Genomic DNA, 19,145 nt, shown 5'->3' with positions numbered 1-19,145 from the left:
ACAGAATCATTTTATAATACAATATGTAATATTTTTGATAAGTGCATTCCTCTCAAAAAAGAGGTAAATAGAAAGTACCCGTTTTGGTTTACTAAGAATATAATTAGGAAAATAAAAACAAAAGCCCATCACCACAGGGCAATTAAGCAGAATAGCAGAAATATAGCTTATCACTTCCTAGAATTTAAGAAGTTACGAAATGAACTTAAAAAAGAAATTAGAACAGAATACAGTAACTTCGTTGCGAATACAGAAAACACGTTACAAACTGATCCTTCCCAGCTCTGGACTTTTGTTAAAACTAAGACCCAACACCTTAATTGTAACACGCTGACATACAATAGCCAAGAATTAGTTAGTAATGACGAGATTGCAAATTCATTTGCTACATATTTTCAGTCAGTCTATAATAACGAAGATATCATGGATAGCAGTAATAATAGTAACAGCTCATATGAGACACTGCACAAATTAAGGATTCTAAAAATTGAGATGACTGAAATTAAAAAAGCAATAAGAAAACTGAAGGGGAAAGGAACGATAGGACCTGATGGTATTCCAGATTATATAATAAAGGGATGTGAAGAACACTTTCTACTTCCACTCTATATTTTATTCAACCTAATTATTTCTACTTGTGAATTCCCCAGTAAATGGAAAATAACAAAAGTCTGTCCCATTCCTAAGTCTAATAATGGTAAAGATATTCAAAATTATAGGCCTGTATCAATATTGAGTACTTTTGCTAAAGTTTTTGAATCTATTATTTATAAACGGATTGAAAATCACATAAAACTATCAATTTCAGAATACCAGCATGGTTTCGTCCAGGGTAGATCGACAGTCACAAATCTCAGTGTTCTTAACAATTTTGTAGCAAGAACCCTAGATCAAGGTGGTCAAGTAGATATTATCTACACCGATTTTGCGAAAGCATTTGATAGAGTAAATCACAAGGTACTAATAGAGAAACTTCGTCAATTTAACTTCTCCGCAGAGTTAATTGGGCTGTTCGAATCGTATTTGAGAGACCGAAGGCAGTTCGTTGTATATAAGGGATACAAGTCAACCGAATACTTGCAACTATCTGGTGTTCCACAAGGGTCAAATTTGGGTCCACTACTATTTGTAATATTTATAAATGATCTTCCTAGATGTATAACGTATTCCCACAAATTGTTGTATGCCGATGATCTCAAACTTTTTAGATGTATAAATTCCATAAATGACTGTAATCAACTTCAACAAGACATAAATTCAGTGGTGCAATGGTGTCAAAGTAATTTTTTGAATGTAAATATTAGTAAATGTAAAATCATGAGTATTACAAAACGTAAAATACCAGTGCAATTTAAATATTCAATTAGTGAAACTCAACTACCCGTTGTAAGTACTGTCAATGATTTAGGAGTAATGTATGATACGAAATTTACATTTGAACCTCATATTGATAACATAATAAATGAAGCGAACAGAAATCTTGGGTTTATTCTAAGAATTAGTAGGGAGTTTCGTAAACCTGCTACACTTCATAAATTGTATCAAACTTACGTTCGATCCAAACTCGAATACGCGACGCTTGTATGGAACCCAGATACAAAAATTAACTCACTAAAAATAGAAAAAATCCAGTCCAAATTTCTTAGATATCTTGTATATAAGGAAACAAACATTTTCCCAAGAACTGAAAACACTAATTCATTAAATAGGAATTTTAAAACTCTAACCCTCAAACAAAGAAGAACGTTATCTGACATGATATTTTTGTACAAGGTACTTAATAATAAGTTAGACTGCAACGAATTGCTTTCGAGCTTTCAAATAAGCGTTCCAGGCAGGAAAACACGTCCAGAAAACTATAACTTCTTTTATTGTGCAAAAGCAAGGACTAATATCCTAAATAAGTCGCCAACATGGAGGATTAGTGCAACCTACAACAGACTCTTAAAAATTACAAATAATATAGATATTTACGCTGATTGCCTCACAAGGTTTAAAAGGGAAATTGTAAATATATTATTTCATGAAAGATGAACACTGTAATTGGGTATAATACCTGTTGTGTTCTGTTTCAATAAATAAATAAATAAATAAATATTGGTTCTAAGTATAAATTTTCCAGAAATGTCACTTTAAGCTCTTTTTCCGCAAGTACCGTATCAAATATAGGAAAAAACCTTCCTATAGTGCCATAAATGGATTAGTTTTAAGTGAGGAGAACGTACACTGAAAATGATTATGAAATTATTTAGGAATTAAGTTACCTTCTAAAAATTTACCCCAAAAATGATTATATCTCTTGTGCGTAACGAAGTTACGTACGTCAAATAAACAGACTCAGAAGCATTTCTCAATACCTAGGAATTAGGTTAAAATGGGTGGATTATTCCTTTATTTCATTTGCTGTGAGATATATCTCAGTGAATGAATGCTGGTGGTGACAAACAGAAACTGAAGGAATTCTGCATCATTTTTGACAACCTACAAATATTTAACTTGCAAGGACTACTGCAAATGTAGAGATCCACCACTATGACTTATGGTCCCCGAGATATGGCTCCTTAAATCTCCCGAAATCCGAACTATTTTGGTCAATATCTGGGGAGTGGTCGCCAGTTGGTCAGTTGTCACCGATTTACCATCCTCTTACGTATTGATCAATAAGATCTTTCTATGACTTACGGTTCCCGAGAGTCTATAACGTACGGCTCCTTAAATCTATCGAAATCGGAACTTTTTTAGCCAATATCACGGCAACGGTAGGGGTGACGCGAAAATTACCATCACTCTCTGAGATAGCTTTTGATATTTTATCGAACGGAGGGCTCAAAATTGAAAAATTCGCAAATAACAGACACACACACGCACGCACACACACACACACATAAACACACACATACACAAACTTAAAGAATTCAGTAACGATTTTTTTTAAAGTTTGATGATAACACAATAAGTAAGAAGAAAGTTATATTTGTCAACATTTCTTTCTTGGTGTTTTTCTTTTCATAGCACCAAGAGCATACAAATAACATATGGAATCACAATCTAACATAATATCTTAATCACCTCTGGTCCTATGAGTAATTAGATTATGGGTACCTTGCACAGTGCAGGTAATAATACTAAACCTACTCTCACAAGAATGCTTTATGAAGTTTCCTCTAGTTGTTTGTCTACGCAAAAGAATTACACCCATCTGGAAAGACGAATGTAATTTTCTCTTCGTGCTTGTCGTTTAAACTTCTTGTTTCAGGCGTAGTCACCTTTTCCTCGTACCTTTCCTCCTTCTACATAAGCCTGGAAAACTAATTGGGACAGTTCGAGAAGTTTTTCTCCCTGTGGAAAATAGTGTGTCGGCACTGTCACTAAGATTTAAGAACTAATTCGACATTCAGATACTGCTACCACACACAAACTTGATGAATGCAAAGAACTCTCTCCCTCTTTCTTTCTCTCACCCTCTGCCCATCGCATGAGAAAAGGGGACCAGCATCCCTCAGACTTCCGACCTTCATAAATAAAGAACGTGAAGAAATTAAGTGTACATTGAGAGGTTAGGGGTGGCGTTCATTTAGCAGTTATTGACTGAAGATCTCATATACTTCCCACCGGCTGCCTTTTCTAGATCTCTTTCAACTTGTTTGTTCCTGCTCTTCTCTTCTCTTTATTCCTAAAGACATAGAAGAAAAAGGGAAGAGAATTGAGAGAACCGACAGAAAAGGCGGTGAAAGTAAGAGGTTAGAGTGTGAGCTTCCCGCTTCCAAGATCCGACACTAAAAATGTCATGAAAAGAAAACCCTCTTCAAGATTGAGGTGTGAACAAAATAAGTCTGCCTTTGTTTGTTTGTTTTTTTATCTTTCGTTTTGTGTCAACCACAAATAAAAGCGTTTTTCCTATAAACATGTTCCTCCGATCCTCTTGAGAAATCCTCTCTCTCTCTCTCTCTCTCTCTCATTCATACTTACTCAAATCGTTTCGTCTCCTTACCTGAATCGTCGTTTTCCTTCTCAAAATCCCTTTGTTTGTGACTCAGGGAGAAGTTTCTACTGTGAAAACTGTGAAAAGAAGATGGAGGAAGGGATCATTTGTATAGTTTAAGTTCGAAAAGTATACCATAATGCAAAGTTAACTTAATACGATGCAATAAGTGCGTATTCTGTTTATTTTGTTTTTTTACGTTAAAATTCTTTATTATTTCACATTTTCCTTTTACCTCCACCTTTTATTTTCAACCACTTTATGACAACTTACTGTGTTTATCGATCAAATTTTCCTCTCTAACTGCATAAGATTTCCAATTTTCCTAACGGCTCCATTACGGCACTATGGTTAGCGTACAGACCAGGATTTGACTCCCGATAGGATCTCATGTGATTTATGTAAGGATTTTTAGAGTTTTGGAAAAAAATTGAAAAGGTTGTTAGAGTATTGAAGTACGTGTTTCAGTTGGTTGGCAAATAACCACAAGTGCTTTAGTATTATTCAGTATGATAAATAAATGAAAATAAAGAGTTGTATATTACTACTATGGTTAATTTGCAATTATAAAAAAATATTATTAGAGTTTACGGTAAGCTTTATCACAATATTGTAATAAGATGATGAAATTAATAGTAATTGAATTATTGTAGATAATTCAGTGTGCTGAATTTATAGGTATGTTAGTGTTAATTAAAATGCGTAACAGTTGATTATAACAATAAATATGACAACAGTCTGAAAAGTTTGCAGTTGTTGGGATGTACTTGTAACTATAAAGAAATCGTTACTAACAAAGGAATTCCTACTTTCCTGATGGAAAAACGGCTTGTGCTAATATTTTCAACTTGTGATATTTCAATTCTTCACATTTTATTGAACAAGTCAATTCAATTATTACGATCACGTAAATGATACTTGTAAGATCGTAATTACTTAAGATTCTTTTAGTATGTTACTCTGCATTATAACTTTTGAAAGAAACCAAATTTTTTAGTTAACTGCTACATCACCAGACCACTGTTAGGAAATTTGTCGGGTGAATTAGAGAATTTAGTTTGGTTTGTGAGGAATAGTGAGTGAAAGTCAGGTAAAAGGAATAGTTGAAGTTAACAAAGTGGTTGTTGTTATTGGTTGTTTTCGATGTTATAAGCGGCAGTGTATGTGAGGTACATTTGTTATTATTTAGGGGCGGGGAGGCAGTATGGAAGTTGCGCATATATCAACACAAGTGTACACAATTTTCCTCTTGAAATTGGAAAACGTTTTAAGTTCTAACCTAACCTGACCTAACCTAATTTAGTGCATTTCTTACCTAATTTAGCACATTTTAGTACTTTTTTGATTTCTTGGAGTTTACACGCCTTTGTTTTGAAGATCTAATCTAACCTAACCTAAACTAATATAACCTAATTTAGTGCATTTCTTAACTAATTTAGTATATTTGTACATTTGTACTAATTTAGTACATTTGGTACCTTCGACTTTTTTGTGATCCGGCAATACAATATTAATGTCGAATTTTTAACTTATATTTTCTGCAATAGGTAACTACAGATATAACTAAAGTAGTTCGCTAACGAGTCAAACAAGTGCAAATTAAGAATATAGGGGTCAATTGTTGCACCTGGCAGTCTACGCGATAGCTATTAATTGAAAGCGAAACGTTGGATGCTGTAATTCCAACAGATAACAAGACCAATTGTCTCAGCTGTGTTTGAAAATGCAGTCAATTCTGTTTAGATTAAGAATATGGAGGCTACTTCTTTGCAACTGTTAGTAATAATGATAGCCTTTGAAGAAAACTCAATTTTTTGATTTTGATTTTTGCAATACATAGTTGAAGCAATTATCTTTTCCAATCTTTTAACAGAGTCAATTCCGTGTAGTTTAAAAATATGGAACCTTTACTTTAGTTTCTTCGCACGATAACACTTTAATGAAAGTTTTTTTTTAATTATGTGGTATCCAGTAGACAGTAAGAAAGATTATTTCACTGTAGTTCGTTAATGTAATCAACTACTTGCAGATTAAAAGTATGGCGCCACTTATTAACGTTTTGCGTGATCCTTCTTACTATCTTTACCAGAATGTATTTATTTATTGCTTTACCTATTATTTTATTCATGTGAAGTGTGAAGAGGTTATTAGACCATTAGAGGTTATTAGAGGGGCTTGTTGGTTTCTCTTTGTTTTCTGAAATAATATTAAAGAAGAACTAGGCAGAAGAAACGCATGGGTCCTAATGTTTATTAACTTTTGTGGGTAACATAATATAGTGGTGACGAATACGTGGTTTAAGAAAAGAAAAAAACAAGCTGTACACGTGGAAAAGTCCAGAAACAAGAAATACTACCAAATGGATTACACTTTTTGTTAAGAAATGTTTCAGGAATAGTGTATTGTCTTGTAGACAGAACGAGGACAAATATTGATTCAAGCGAAAATCTCCTAGTGACGGAAATGCAAACCTGCGTAAACTCCATCAAAGAAAATGGGAGGAGAAATCAAAAAAGGAATTTCTAAATGTTGAAACGTGAAGCCATCAAAGACATGCGAAGAAGGATGGTCACTGGAGACAATAATATATCAACGGATTTGCTCAAAAATTAACGGATTAGCTGACACTGCAATAAAACTATTGATTTCACTCATTAACAAGATCTACCTGGTGAACAAAGGCTAAAGAATTTTCCGGGTGTGACAATGGGTGCATTACCTTAGAAAAACAAAGAAATGTAGTGATCACATAGCCATAAGTCTGATTTCCCACGCTGGAAAAATAGTTGCTCTGGTACTGAACAGGTGGCGGGAAAGCAAGATAGAAGAGATATTAGAAGAAGATCAATTTGAATATCAGAAAGATAAAGCCACCAGAAATGCTATTGGATTGATGATAATTATATCAGAAAAGTTCTTGACGTAAGAGAAGAGTTGTGTTGTGCTTCATTAACTGGCACAAAGCTTTTGAAGGGATCAATTGAACCAAACTTCTGAAAATACTCAAAGAAATTTGGAACAACTGGAGGGATCGGTGACTCATTCGCAACCTATACATAGGACATAGAGTGACGTTGCGTTTGAGTATAGAGATTGGAAGAGGAGTCAGAAAAGGATGCGGTATGACGTGAATGCTGAATTATTCAACGTTTACAGTGAATGCTTAATGAAGGAAGCACTAAAGGAAATTGGAGATTAAAATTGGAAGGCAGATCATTAACAAAATCAAGTGTGTGTATAACACTATTATTATAGCTAGAATCGAAGAAGAATTACAGGAGATGATAAATAAAATAGACGACGTTAACAAACAATATGGAATGGAAATCAGCATCGAAAAATCAAAAGTCATGAGAATATTCTGTAGAAACACGTCCATACGGATTCGAGAAGAGCTTGAAGAAGTGGATCAGTTCAAATACCTGGGAACTCTTTTGAACAGAGGCTATTATTGCACCAAGGAACTAAGGTAAAGAATTGCCGTAGCTAGAAGTATTCAACAAGAAAAGGCATTCCTAAGAAGTAGGCTTAATATTGTAGTAAGGAACAAGCTGGTCGAGTGCTATATATGGAGTATTACATTGTAAGGTTCGGAGACTCGAACATTGCAGAAGTTAGAGAAGAAATATTTATAGAGCTTCGAAATGTGGTATTCAAGGAAGATGGAGAAGATAAAATGGATGGAGAGAATAACGAAAGAAGGACATTTTAACACAGGTAGGAAAGACGAGGACGCTGTAAGGACTATTGGATTGGATACATCTTGCAAAGAATTGTCATCTTCATAATGCCATAAAGGGAAAGATGGATGAAAGAAAGAATAGAAATAGCAAGAAGAAGAAAAACATAACTGAACAATGATTTGAAAATAGAATAAAATATTGGGAGTTAAAACAGGGAGCTGAAGATCGAGAAATGTGGAAGAAATATTTTCAGATCGAAACCTAAGGAAGAAAAAACTCATTATTTCCAGGAACTGCCGACATGCAGAATACTTAATAATAAGAAGAATTAACAACTACAAGATCCATAGTTATGTAGTTATTATTAGATGGACTTCGTATACGTGATATGACTAGTTCAAAGTTTCAACCAAATTTCCTAATTTCTGTTGGTTTTTTTATTTCTCTCATCAGTCTCGTGAGTGACTGTGGATATACAATGGCTGCTCTAATGGTTTGATGATGTTATCTAGTTTGGGTAGGCCAAATAAAATTTACTTTCAGGAAGAACATCCATCTATACTCATAGCATATATCACTGCGAAGTTAATTATAAGATAAAAATACTTTGCGCTTTCGATTTCTTATTGTTATTACTTAGTTTCTTAATTTTGAGTTCCAAAAGTATGGCAAGTGACTTAGGTTCTCACTGAAGTTATTTTTCTTGTATGAAATGCAAAATAAAATATTTGTTGCCTCTAAACCATTTCCCTATTAGCCACTAAAGTCTTAATAATACTATACCTATATTCTATAGCTTATTTTATTTATATATAAAGCCAATATCTTCTCACTTGGTTCATTTTCTATATTATTTAAATATAGTAACGTAAACTATTGGTTTTAATTGATCTATAACAGCTAAAAGTCTGAAATCCATTTGAAGATAGTTGCCTTCTCCATCTCAGCAATATAATAACCAATACTAATGTTTGAAAAAGTAATGTACTCCTATTTTCTATAGAACTCAATTTACCTTTAATGCATATAATAAATTTCTAAGCCTTTTATTTCAATGTATGGAAGAATTCTTTCAGGTTTGGGCTAGCTTTGGTGGAGTCAGTAAAAAATATAGTGTTAAGTTCCAGCGTCAAAATTTCGGCCTTCTAATCTATTCATTCTGCTAGTAACTCTATTGGTAGTAATTTATTTTAAGTAGTGAAAGCAGTAGCAAAAACAATACTTTTTAAAGAAATATAGCTTTATATCTATTATCAATAGCTTTACTACTTAGGAAAAATAGCAAATATTTATCTATTGCTTGATAATACTGTAGTTCATATTCTGCATCTAAGAATCCTAGTCGTACTTGAAGTCATATTTTCAGATAACGGTGTTAAAATAATCATAATAAAATTGCTCGAGTTGTTTGACTCTTATTATTTAAATTTTCTTATTTGAATATTTATTTGAATATTGTATTTAGGTTTCAATAAATATTAATTATTTGAACATTTACACTGCAAAATGGCATATTTATTGTTAGTAAATATTTGTAAAATAATAATAAACTTATTACTATTCAATAATTGTACAAATACAGTATTTCGTCTTCTAACATAGTAAATTTACGTTCTGTTATATTGCATCAGTTAAACTTAGATTTCGCTCTAGTATTTCAAATTACTCTGGTATTGAAAGCCCACTGAACCCGATATATGTTCTTTCATGTATTCAAAGTTTAACATATATGATCTTATGGTTCCGGGTTTAATCACTGGCGTGGTTACAAAAATTTCGAAAATGACCGCCTCGTAGATCAAATGAAACGTCTTTACTTGAATTTTACAGAGGAGTACTGAAACTGTATAATAACTATGAATATCTTAATTTTTCTTCACCAACAAGTTTTTCATGTGTGCTGAATGAAGTCACGTACAAACTTTTTTTTTTATCACACGGTCTCTTGCTAACCTTAAGTTACGCTTTTTGTTTTTCTGTATTCGTATTCTGTTTTTCTGCACTCATATTTATTAACAGTTTGAATTTTCTGCTTAATATGAAAACAATGGATTAGAGATGTTAATATACGACAATGACACTGTGCTTAAGATAAATGACATATGAGCTTTCTTATTTGTTCTTTCAAAATTTCTAACTGCACCTTGGGGATCTTTTTTCATTAATAAAAGGCTTTGAAAACATTATAAAAATAGTCTACCATGGAAACATGTGGTGAAGTGTTTATACGGCCGTTTTTCTTCCATGTAGAATATAAAGTTGTTGTCTTGCCACATTCTGTAATTGCACCTGACCGTACAAAATGTAGAAAAAAAGCAGACACCTCACAAGCATTTGATTAATATATACGTTCAAGGGTGTATGTTGAGTAGTAAGGGAGGAAAGAGAGATAGAACTTAGCATGGTGGGAGAAGCATGCAGCTGACATCCCTGGTCGTAGCGACGAGATGCCTGCTGGATTTGGAGACAGCTGCCTCTGATGTTCTAACACGAAAGAAGCGCGGAGTACCTCTGTAAACCTGACATGTGACCGCCTGAATGGATCAGAGCAGGTTGAAGATAAACATGTAACAAAGAGGAACAAATAAAAAAAGTGAAACGCCCCTAAACATGTATTCTAACATTGTTCATATATTTTTTATCCCATCTCACTAAGGGAAAAAGCGCGGTATTTGTTAAAACAATGCATGTTTCGAGATATAAGAGAATAGAATGTCACTATAAAGTTTTCAGGAACTATAATAAATTTCTACATTTAAGAGCTAAAATAATAATAAAAAAAACATGATGCCGCTAAGATTCCACTTTCTTTGAAATGTAAAAAAAAAAAAAAAAAAAATAGACAGAATGCATAAAACTTGGTCATCCCATAAAATTAGTCTGGAATGTATGTAATTAAACTCACATGAACAAAGTATTTATGAGGCTTGATCTAGAGTTATTTATAAAAATCTTTTGATCCATATATTGTTTCTGTAATATTTTTCAAGGTTTAAAATTACTTATGAGATGTTCTTATTTAAACTTATTATTAGTTTCATTATGAACATTCTTACATAATGATATAGCGAATTGTAGCTACAAATGTCAAAGTGAATGTATTCTTAATCAAAATAATAAGCAGAGGATATTACATTGTATGCAGCAATGCATAGTATTAAGAATAATATGATCCACACACGATGATATTATTAATAGCACAACAAGAAATTGATGTTAAAAGTCCCATAACAAGCTATGATATAATTTATTCCGAACATGTTCATGAGTGAATAGATTCCAATGTTATTTCATTTTAGATTATGATAAGCTAATAAGTATCATAAGAAAATCATTACGATGAAAAAATACAATTTTAAAAGGCAAATGAAAAGAAATTAATAATTTTAAACTTCAACGTTTTTGTATGTAAACATTTTCTTGTTTAGACGTATCTTAACACCCGTTGTTAGTTGTTATATCGTAGTAACTAGTATTTTTTAGATTCATGCTTTAGCTAATACTGGCTATAACGTTCAATTTTAAGGCTTTGTAGTACTTTAGTAATGTAACAAGAGTCCAATTTAACTTATGTGGATTAATTACAGGCCGAAAAATTATAATATTTGTATGTAGCATAGATGTGGTCAGAATGTACCTTGTACTAATCGTACTAATCATACAAATTTCCACACTCTAATATATGCCTACTGAAATGTAATCTAGTAGTTTTAAATAACAATCTTTATTCGTCTTTATTCTGTTCAGTTGTTTATCCAAAATTCTACAAACTGGATACATCAGTGAAACGTTTCAAATCTGTGGAAACCGATGACATGCATTCATCTAAATCTTCTAAATTGATTACCACAAGAAACTTGGTCAAAGATACAAGGATCCAAATACGTTCTCTTAAAGCAAATGATAAAATTAATCAACATACAACCAATAAAGCATAAGGCAAAATTTCTTAAACTGACCTACTATAACAGTATTGATTGCGTATTTTTTGTCAATTTTACATTACTTACACTTAATTCACATGTTCAAGTTTTCATCCGATCAGATGAAAGGAAATAAGGAAAACAAACATATTCTTCGTCTATTTCAATGAAGAGTTTCGTAAGATCCGTTTTCTGACATAACCTTTGTGTCCATACTTTTATAATTAGCCCCTTAACATAATAGTACTGAATATATGCGAAGCTCTGGGGAAGACAATGATAAGTGCTATTAAGTGAAATGGGTTGAGATCAGACCAGAAAATGTTATGCAGGTAGTTTAACTTCGGAAAAGTGCTTGCAGATTGCAGGGAAAGCTGTTTAGTATATGTCATTGCATCACATTACATGCGAATATTGAACTTTCCTTTCCAGTTTTTACTCGAAACTCAGAAAATATGACTTATCATTGTCTTCTCCCGAACAGCTCATGTTTCACGACTTTGACGTTTGAAACGCTCGTATACTATATGAGCAAAAACGTAAGGCAGAAGATGTCATATTTCACAAAAATGCTTCTGATACAACATTAACTTGTATTCAGTTTACGAAACTACTAATAACGTTTAATGGCTTCGAATTTTTATGCCATGATCAACTGCATCAATATTGATATTTTCAGAAATAAATACTACAGTATTGTCTCTGGAATTCCAATCCACTAGAACCCGAATAACGTGAAATACAAACGAAAAATTCGCGCAACGTTTGCCCTGAAACGTGAAGGCTGTTTTGGAATCTGAGCGCCTGAGCGCCCAAGACATTCTCGTTGTGTGTTTTTAGGTACGTTTTCCCTGACCTTGGACCACCTGTACGATTTCCGTTAAGTTCGTTGTCGGATTCTGTAGTGAAAATATCTCAGATGATGTCCTTTGCTAATTTTTATACCCTTGTATTTGTATTGTATATTGTCTAATCCAAAATATAAACTTAATTAGTCACAATGATAGAAAAAACAGATGGAAAGGAGACAGGATGAATGCATACATTTTAGTCGATATTGTATTATCTTCATAACAGGTATTTCAAAGTAACACTAGGGAATCGAATAGCTAATGCGAGTGCTTTCTGTGTACTCGAGCCTGTATTCGATTCCTGATTACGTACTTGCCCTGGATACAAATCCTAGTAATGGTTCGTACTTCAGTTAAAATAATAATCCTGTCTCATGTAGTCTTGATGTTGAAAAGAAACAAATCTCGAGAATGACTACTACTCTCATTTGCAACTGTATATTTCATGAAAAATATTCAGTAACTATCATAATCAATTTACATATGATTTAAGGACCGTAATTACATTTGAATGTTTCATTTTGTAATTTACAGCTACTAGAAGAATATTGAGTATGAGTAGGGGCGATTAATGAGGGAATCAGCAACGAGACTATATGTCTCCGTCACGATTAGCAACGTTGCTCAGGACTGCAAGATTAAAAGAATTACAGGCTAAAAGGAATCCAGTTCAAATGAACGAAAGCGCTGCTAAATTAAAAGGATGAAAGAAACAAAAGCAAAAGTGGAAGATAAAAGAATAAGTAAGGTAAGAAATATAACAATAACAATATACAGAAAACACATAAAAGATGAGAGAAGATATAAAAAATTAGCAACAATGAAACAATCACAATAGACTAAAGCAAGTCAGAGAACATGAGCAACCAAACAATCAGATACGAACTTAAATACCCGGTTAGCAACATTACGATCATCCCCCACAGCACGGGTAAGTAGACAAGGCAGTCCGTAACGTTCTCTGACATCTGAGTATTCAGGACATTCAACAACAATGTGATGAATACTCAGGGGGACTATACACTCCTCAGAATACGGACGGTCTAATCCACGCAACAAATAACTATGCGTCACATGAGAGTGACCGATACGCAGACGCGCCAGTGTTTATCTCAACGACGGGAACAAGAAGACGTACGCTACTGTTTTAAGAGCGGCTTAACTGCGTGTAATTTATTCTCAAGTGCCTGGTCCCAATCCGCTTGCCAGTGAGAGCGCATCAAGGTATAGAAATGGTTCTGAAGATCGGAGTAAGGAAGGATATGCTCCAGTGCAACCTCGGGCAAGGTGGCGTTCTTGGCAGCTGTGTCAGCACGTTCGTTTCCCCGGATGCTGACATGACTCGGCACTCGGCAGACAACGACGACACAACCCTGTTGCTGCAATTGATGGTATCTCACAAAAATGTATTACACAAGAGGGTGCGTATTGAACACATTCTGTAAACTCAGAATCACGCTCTGAACATAAAAACGTCTATAGACAATAAATAAACGTAATTGAATGTACATTAGAACTATGCGTCATTTGTATATTCATTTCGCAGTTGGGATAAAATGGAGTGCAAAAAAACAAATCACTTATTTATTCACACACAAAGAGCTATTAAATGTTTATACTTGACTTCCCACCAATTACAGTACTATCAATGTTATTCGCCGGAGTCCAAACCAGTAATCAACTCTTTAAACCAGTTCTCTTGTAAGGCAATTAGAATGGTGAGTAATACTGTGAGAATGTATCCTCCATGATGATCTAACTTCCAGCGAACTTGAAGGACTCTAGCCCCGGCCCTGGTTCAGAGCCAATATTAACAGCAAGTTTTGTCCTCCGTAACACCTCAGTGTTGATCAAGAAAACAAAAAAAGAAAATCAAAGTCAATCAATATAATATTGTTCAAATAAAATGCCTACAATAGATATATTTGATGTGTATATATAAAAATACTTTGACTACATAGTTTAGTATGTGGAACAAATATGTAATGTAATCATTTATGTATATTGCTGAACATTGTCAATGGGTATCCATCTGTTGTGTTCAATATACAATAAATAAATACATGAATAAAGAGAACACAATTTCTTCCTTATGTCAAAGGATTATAAACTCTCGAGAGTATTTGTTGTATGATTCTGACCAAGAAAGGCAATTTGTAAAGGCATTACTCTACTGTACTTTGTGAAAGAAGAGTAAGCCAGTGGTAATTGCACACAGGTAGATCTACGAAGTCCTATAAGATAGATCAGCAATAATTTTCAGACTTCATTGAATCAAAAAATTTGGCCACCCTTGATTCACACAAATATTATTTTAAAATAATTTGTATTTTCATATATTGTCATGCAATCCAAATAGTAGATGAATCATGTGGGTGAGCAAATATTGAAGGATGTTCTCGACATGTCACCAATTTACTCTAAGTACTTCCATAAACATAAGAAAGATATTTACGCTTCTGAAAGAGTGAGAACCACACGATAGATAGAATACAATAATACACTTTTCTTTCATAGCTTCCTTGTGTTGATATATGTTATTTTGTCTTTGAAAAGAAGAAACATAAAAAATAATCGCTTCCATCACTTCAATTAAACATTGGCTTGTTCAGTTGTATTCAGTCAATTTCTATTTCCTCGGGTACTAGTTCTCAATACGTATATTTCATTTGCTACTGAATACTAAGAGGAAGTGAAACCAAATATACACATGCAGTTGCTGTGTAACTTGGTAATTTTGTTGATTATTTCGTTCAGAACTAACTTTGAAATGTCACAAAGTTCTGAAGTGCTAACGTTAACTTTCAACATAATTAAAATGCGTATAAAAATTCTAACTAACTCTATTGGACAAACTTTAATATATTATAAAAGCATTGGCAAAAAGTTTTCCTGTTATAAATTGATATGCGAAACTTTAATACCTTTGAGAATGTTACATATTTCGTAGGAAACAAGCAGCCTGAATATAGATACAGTATTCCAAATAAACTTTGCAAGGCATCAAAAAGATCAGGATAGAATAAATGCAAACAACATTAGCTATTTGGTTAAAGTAGGTAAATTCTAAAGATATCAAGGAAATTTCAGATCGGTATCCAGAAAAGTATCCTTGCTTCAATATTCCTTCATCGAGTTTGATGCACTCGGCACATAAAATTACATTTTAAGTAGTTCTACGCTATGCTTTCGATGTGCGTATAATTTTCAGGCTTGAAGTAACTCTAGAGATCTCTACGTGATATGACCCAATGAGTTTTGTTCTTCTGTCTGAACACTGAAACAAACGCCAAAACATCAAGTAACTGTGTTTCAACCCCCCTCAAAAAAAAAAAAAAAAAAAAAAAAAAAAAACATCCAGCTACTTTCACTACTGCCAGAAGATGTAAGTATTCCAATTTAAATGCTAACATATTATTAAAATTTAACGGCGGAAAATGCCAGAAAACACGTGGCACTGAATAGATCTCATTGAGCTTAACAACATGATATGTGGATAAGCATAAATCCTCATACGTAGGTTTTCAGAAAACAGAGTAAAACATTTTGTAAACATACATTTTGATGTATGATAATTAAACTACTTATAAGAATAAAACTGATACTGAAACTTACCCACATTAAGCTTCCATTATAAGTTTAGCAAGACGTAAGGCACAGGCGTCATTTTAGACTTAGCTTTAGGGGGGCAAGAGTACTACCGATATAAGACTTCCACGTTTTGTACTATTTTATTAGTAGACAATTGATTAAAATATGTGTATTTCTCAAATTCTTGAGGGGGCAATTGCCCCCTCCTGCCCCCTAAATGACGCTCTTGACGTAAGGACATAGTATGGTACATGAGATATATCTCAAAATGATTATTAATTCCATCAGGGATGCAAATAACCACTCGCCCACTCGCCCGGGAAGAGTGGATCATCGGTGCGGGTGAGTATTTAATATCATACCGAAGGTAAGTAAATGTTTTCTATTGTGAAATGTGGGCTAGTAGCTCATTCCTTGGGTGAGGAAAATTTCGTTGCTTATTTGTATCTCGGCTTTAACGTTTCTTTAACTATAATGTGATCCAAAAATGTGACATTACCAATCGTTAGATCACAACGGGCTGGACAAATGAGACATGCTTGAGGGTAAATTTCCATGCGTAGTTTTCGAATAAAATAATTTTATGGCACTAAAGAATATACTGTTTGTTGCCAATAATGCCAAATAGCTTTTGGTCTGCCTCAATATATTACATTTTTATCAACTATATACTTAATTAAAGATGTACCGTTGGTAGCAGATTGTACCTTTTGTTTTTTTCTCAACAAAGACACATATACACCTAACAGTGACACATATTCCATTTGTAATCAAAACTCTTAAAACGCGCTGACTAAAATAAAAAAGTGAACGGAAAGTGATAAACTAACCCAGGTTTCAAGACTCACACTATCCTCTACTAGACTTTTCTTTCCATTCAACATCCCACGAATATGTACTAAGGATAAGAGAAACTGTGATAAAGAGATGGATGATAATTATGTAATGACGAAAGTGGGAGAAAACAAAACAACTACAAGAAATTCCACACACACGGTGTTCGTCCACCACGAAATGTACTTGGCGCGAGCTGGAATTTAGCCAGGGAAGCAATGCCCCAGAGGTGAACTCTCTACCATTGAGCCACCGAGGTAATATTCCTATTTATACCATAGCTAGGCGTGTAACTTTATGTATAGCCTAGAGCAATTCACACAAGTATTTAAATAAGTTGTTCAATTATCACCAAATTGAGTTATTAACGAGTTTATGTTTCTATGTTTCTGTTTACAACGACAGTCTGTGGTTTATAACCTATGTCTTTTAAGTAGCGGTTTCTTCCTGCGTAGCTATTGGCTATAACTGTCTCCTTGTTCCCATATTAATCAGCCTCTTATTTTTTCGTTATGATTTCTGTAAGATGATAAAGTCCACTAATTCTTTTTCTGCTAAAACTTTGATTTCCTCCAATGTCATTCTGCAATCACTTACATTTCATTTGATTATTGTTATCTTTTCTTCCTTTATAAAGTTAATCTATTTTTCTTATGGGTTGGTTATAGTATTAACTTCCTGCAATTTATTATCCTTCTTATTAAATTCTTGCGATTTTTCGCTCATACAACATTTTATACGTTGCACACTCTTTTTTGAGTTTTACGTTGCATTATCTTTCTTTCCTTTTTAAACACGGGATGCACACTTTAGGTTTGTCCTTATTCACACATGTCTTTTCTTGCTGCAACATAGGAAGACTTTGTCATTTTCTTCGAAATGTCCGCACGCAAAACACGTAGAAACCGTTATGAAATACTTTATTCCATGTGATTCATACATGAGATGTACTACTATTTTGCAGCATTTTTTAAAATTATATTTGAGATCTATCACGAGATGCCCTCTTACTTGATTTTTAGGTCCATCCTGGAATCTCGGTTTTATTTCTCTCATTACTTCTGGCATTTCATCTTTCTCAAAGTTTTGTTCTACAAATGTTTTAACAATTTCTTCATCTTTAAAATTTGTTGGTATTTCGTATAAGATTTGTAGTAGTTTCTTCTTTCTAGGTCATTCCATCACTACAATATCTAGAAACCTTTTATTGGTCGTGATTTTCTTCATATCTTCATCTGTAACAGTTTTAACAATTATGATGTTCTTTACTGTAATCTTGGTGTTCTTTTTTTCCAGGCTTTATTGTTCAACAAAATTTTATGTGCACTTCTGTAGTTTGGTTATTACTTGCTCTACTGCTAGTGCTCGTTTGTTCGTTTGCAATTAAACCTGTGAGCCAGCTTATATTACTGAGCACAGTGGTTTGTTTTCTATTGTTTTCCACTTTCTGCTTTCATTGTTCTAATTTCACTTGTTAATCTTTCATTTTCTTCTTTTAATTTGTCATTTTCCATTTGGAAATGTTCATTTATGACTTCAGTTTTGATTGCTGAATGAGCAATTTTACTAACTCGTTTTTGATGTCTTACGCAATGGAAGAACTAGCCTTTCTCCTTTTTTACTGTTACATTCACAAATTTGAGAGTTGATTCATACTACCTTCCAAATCTTTCCTTTATTCATCTATTTAGGATTCTTCATCGTCTTTTGTGTTCTATTATGGTGACGCTGAGTAATGTTGTTTTCGATTCATTGTAATTTCTTGTACAATTTACTTAAGCTTGGGGAAATATCTGCCCTGAATGATGATAAAGGACCCTGCACAATCCATATGGAAATTGGATTTCGGTGGAATTGCTTGACTGTGATATGTTGTAGATATTGTGATCCTGAGAAAAAGGTTCAATGGGCACAACCACCAATCACTGACCGTTTGAACACTACAGGGCCGCTTTTTTGAAAACAGTCGGAGATTACGATATTCTGGATTTCGGGGAAAGTCACTAAAATCGTAATATGTTGAAGGTGTCGTGATCCTGAGAAAAAATGTTAATTTCTGGTTACCGAGCAACGATAGGTCAACTGATACAGAATTTGTTCGTATTCGAAAGGTTTGCCCGTGTCGGTCATCAAGTCTAAGGTATTCTAGGGCTTTTTTGTCCCGCAAGACGAACATCTTGATGTTACCTATGCTTAAATGATGTTGGCCACTATTCTCCACATTCCCTTCTCGGGTTGCGGGATTGGGACCTTTTTAGGGTTTCATACAATTCCACCACAG

The 19,145-nt window shown here is 33.6% G+C and overlaps 1 protein-coding gene across 1 annotated transcript in view; it reads right to left on the bottom strand.

The window, feature by feature from the left end:
* The window catches only part of LOC145679251 (lachesin-like), a 987,796-nt gene that overhangs the window by 861,040 nt on the left and 107,611 nt on the right, over positions 1 to 19,145 (bottom strand). The window contains exon 3 of the mRNA XM_081749839.1: positions 3,992 to 4,059. Coding sequence (XP_081605965.1) covers positions 3,992 to 4,059 — 68 coding nt within the window. The remainder of the gene's footprint in view (positions 1 to 3,991; positions 4,060 to 19,145) is intronic.

The sequence above is a fragment of the Thermobia domestica genome, chromosome 2 (genome assembly GCF_964235325.1).
Source record: "Thermobia domestica chromosome 2, izTheDome1.hap1.1, whole genome shotgun sequence".
In the NCBI taxonomy this organism is placed as follows: Eukaryota; Metazoa; Arthropoda; class Insecta; order Zygentoma; family Lepismatidae; genus Thermobia; species Thermobia domestica.
The sequence above is the reverse complement of the archived record's forward strand: the minus strand, read 5'-3'. Positions and strand labels throughout refer to the sequence as shown.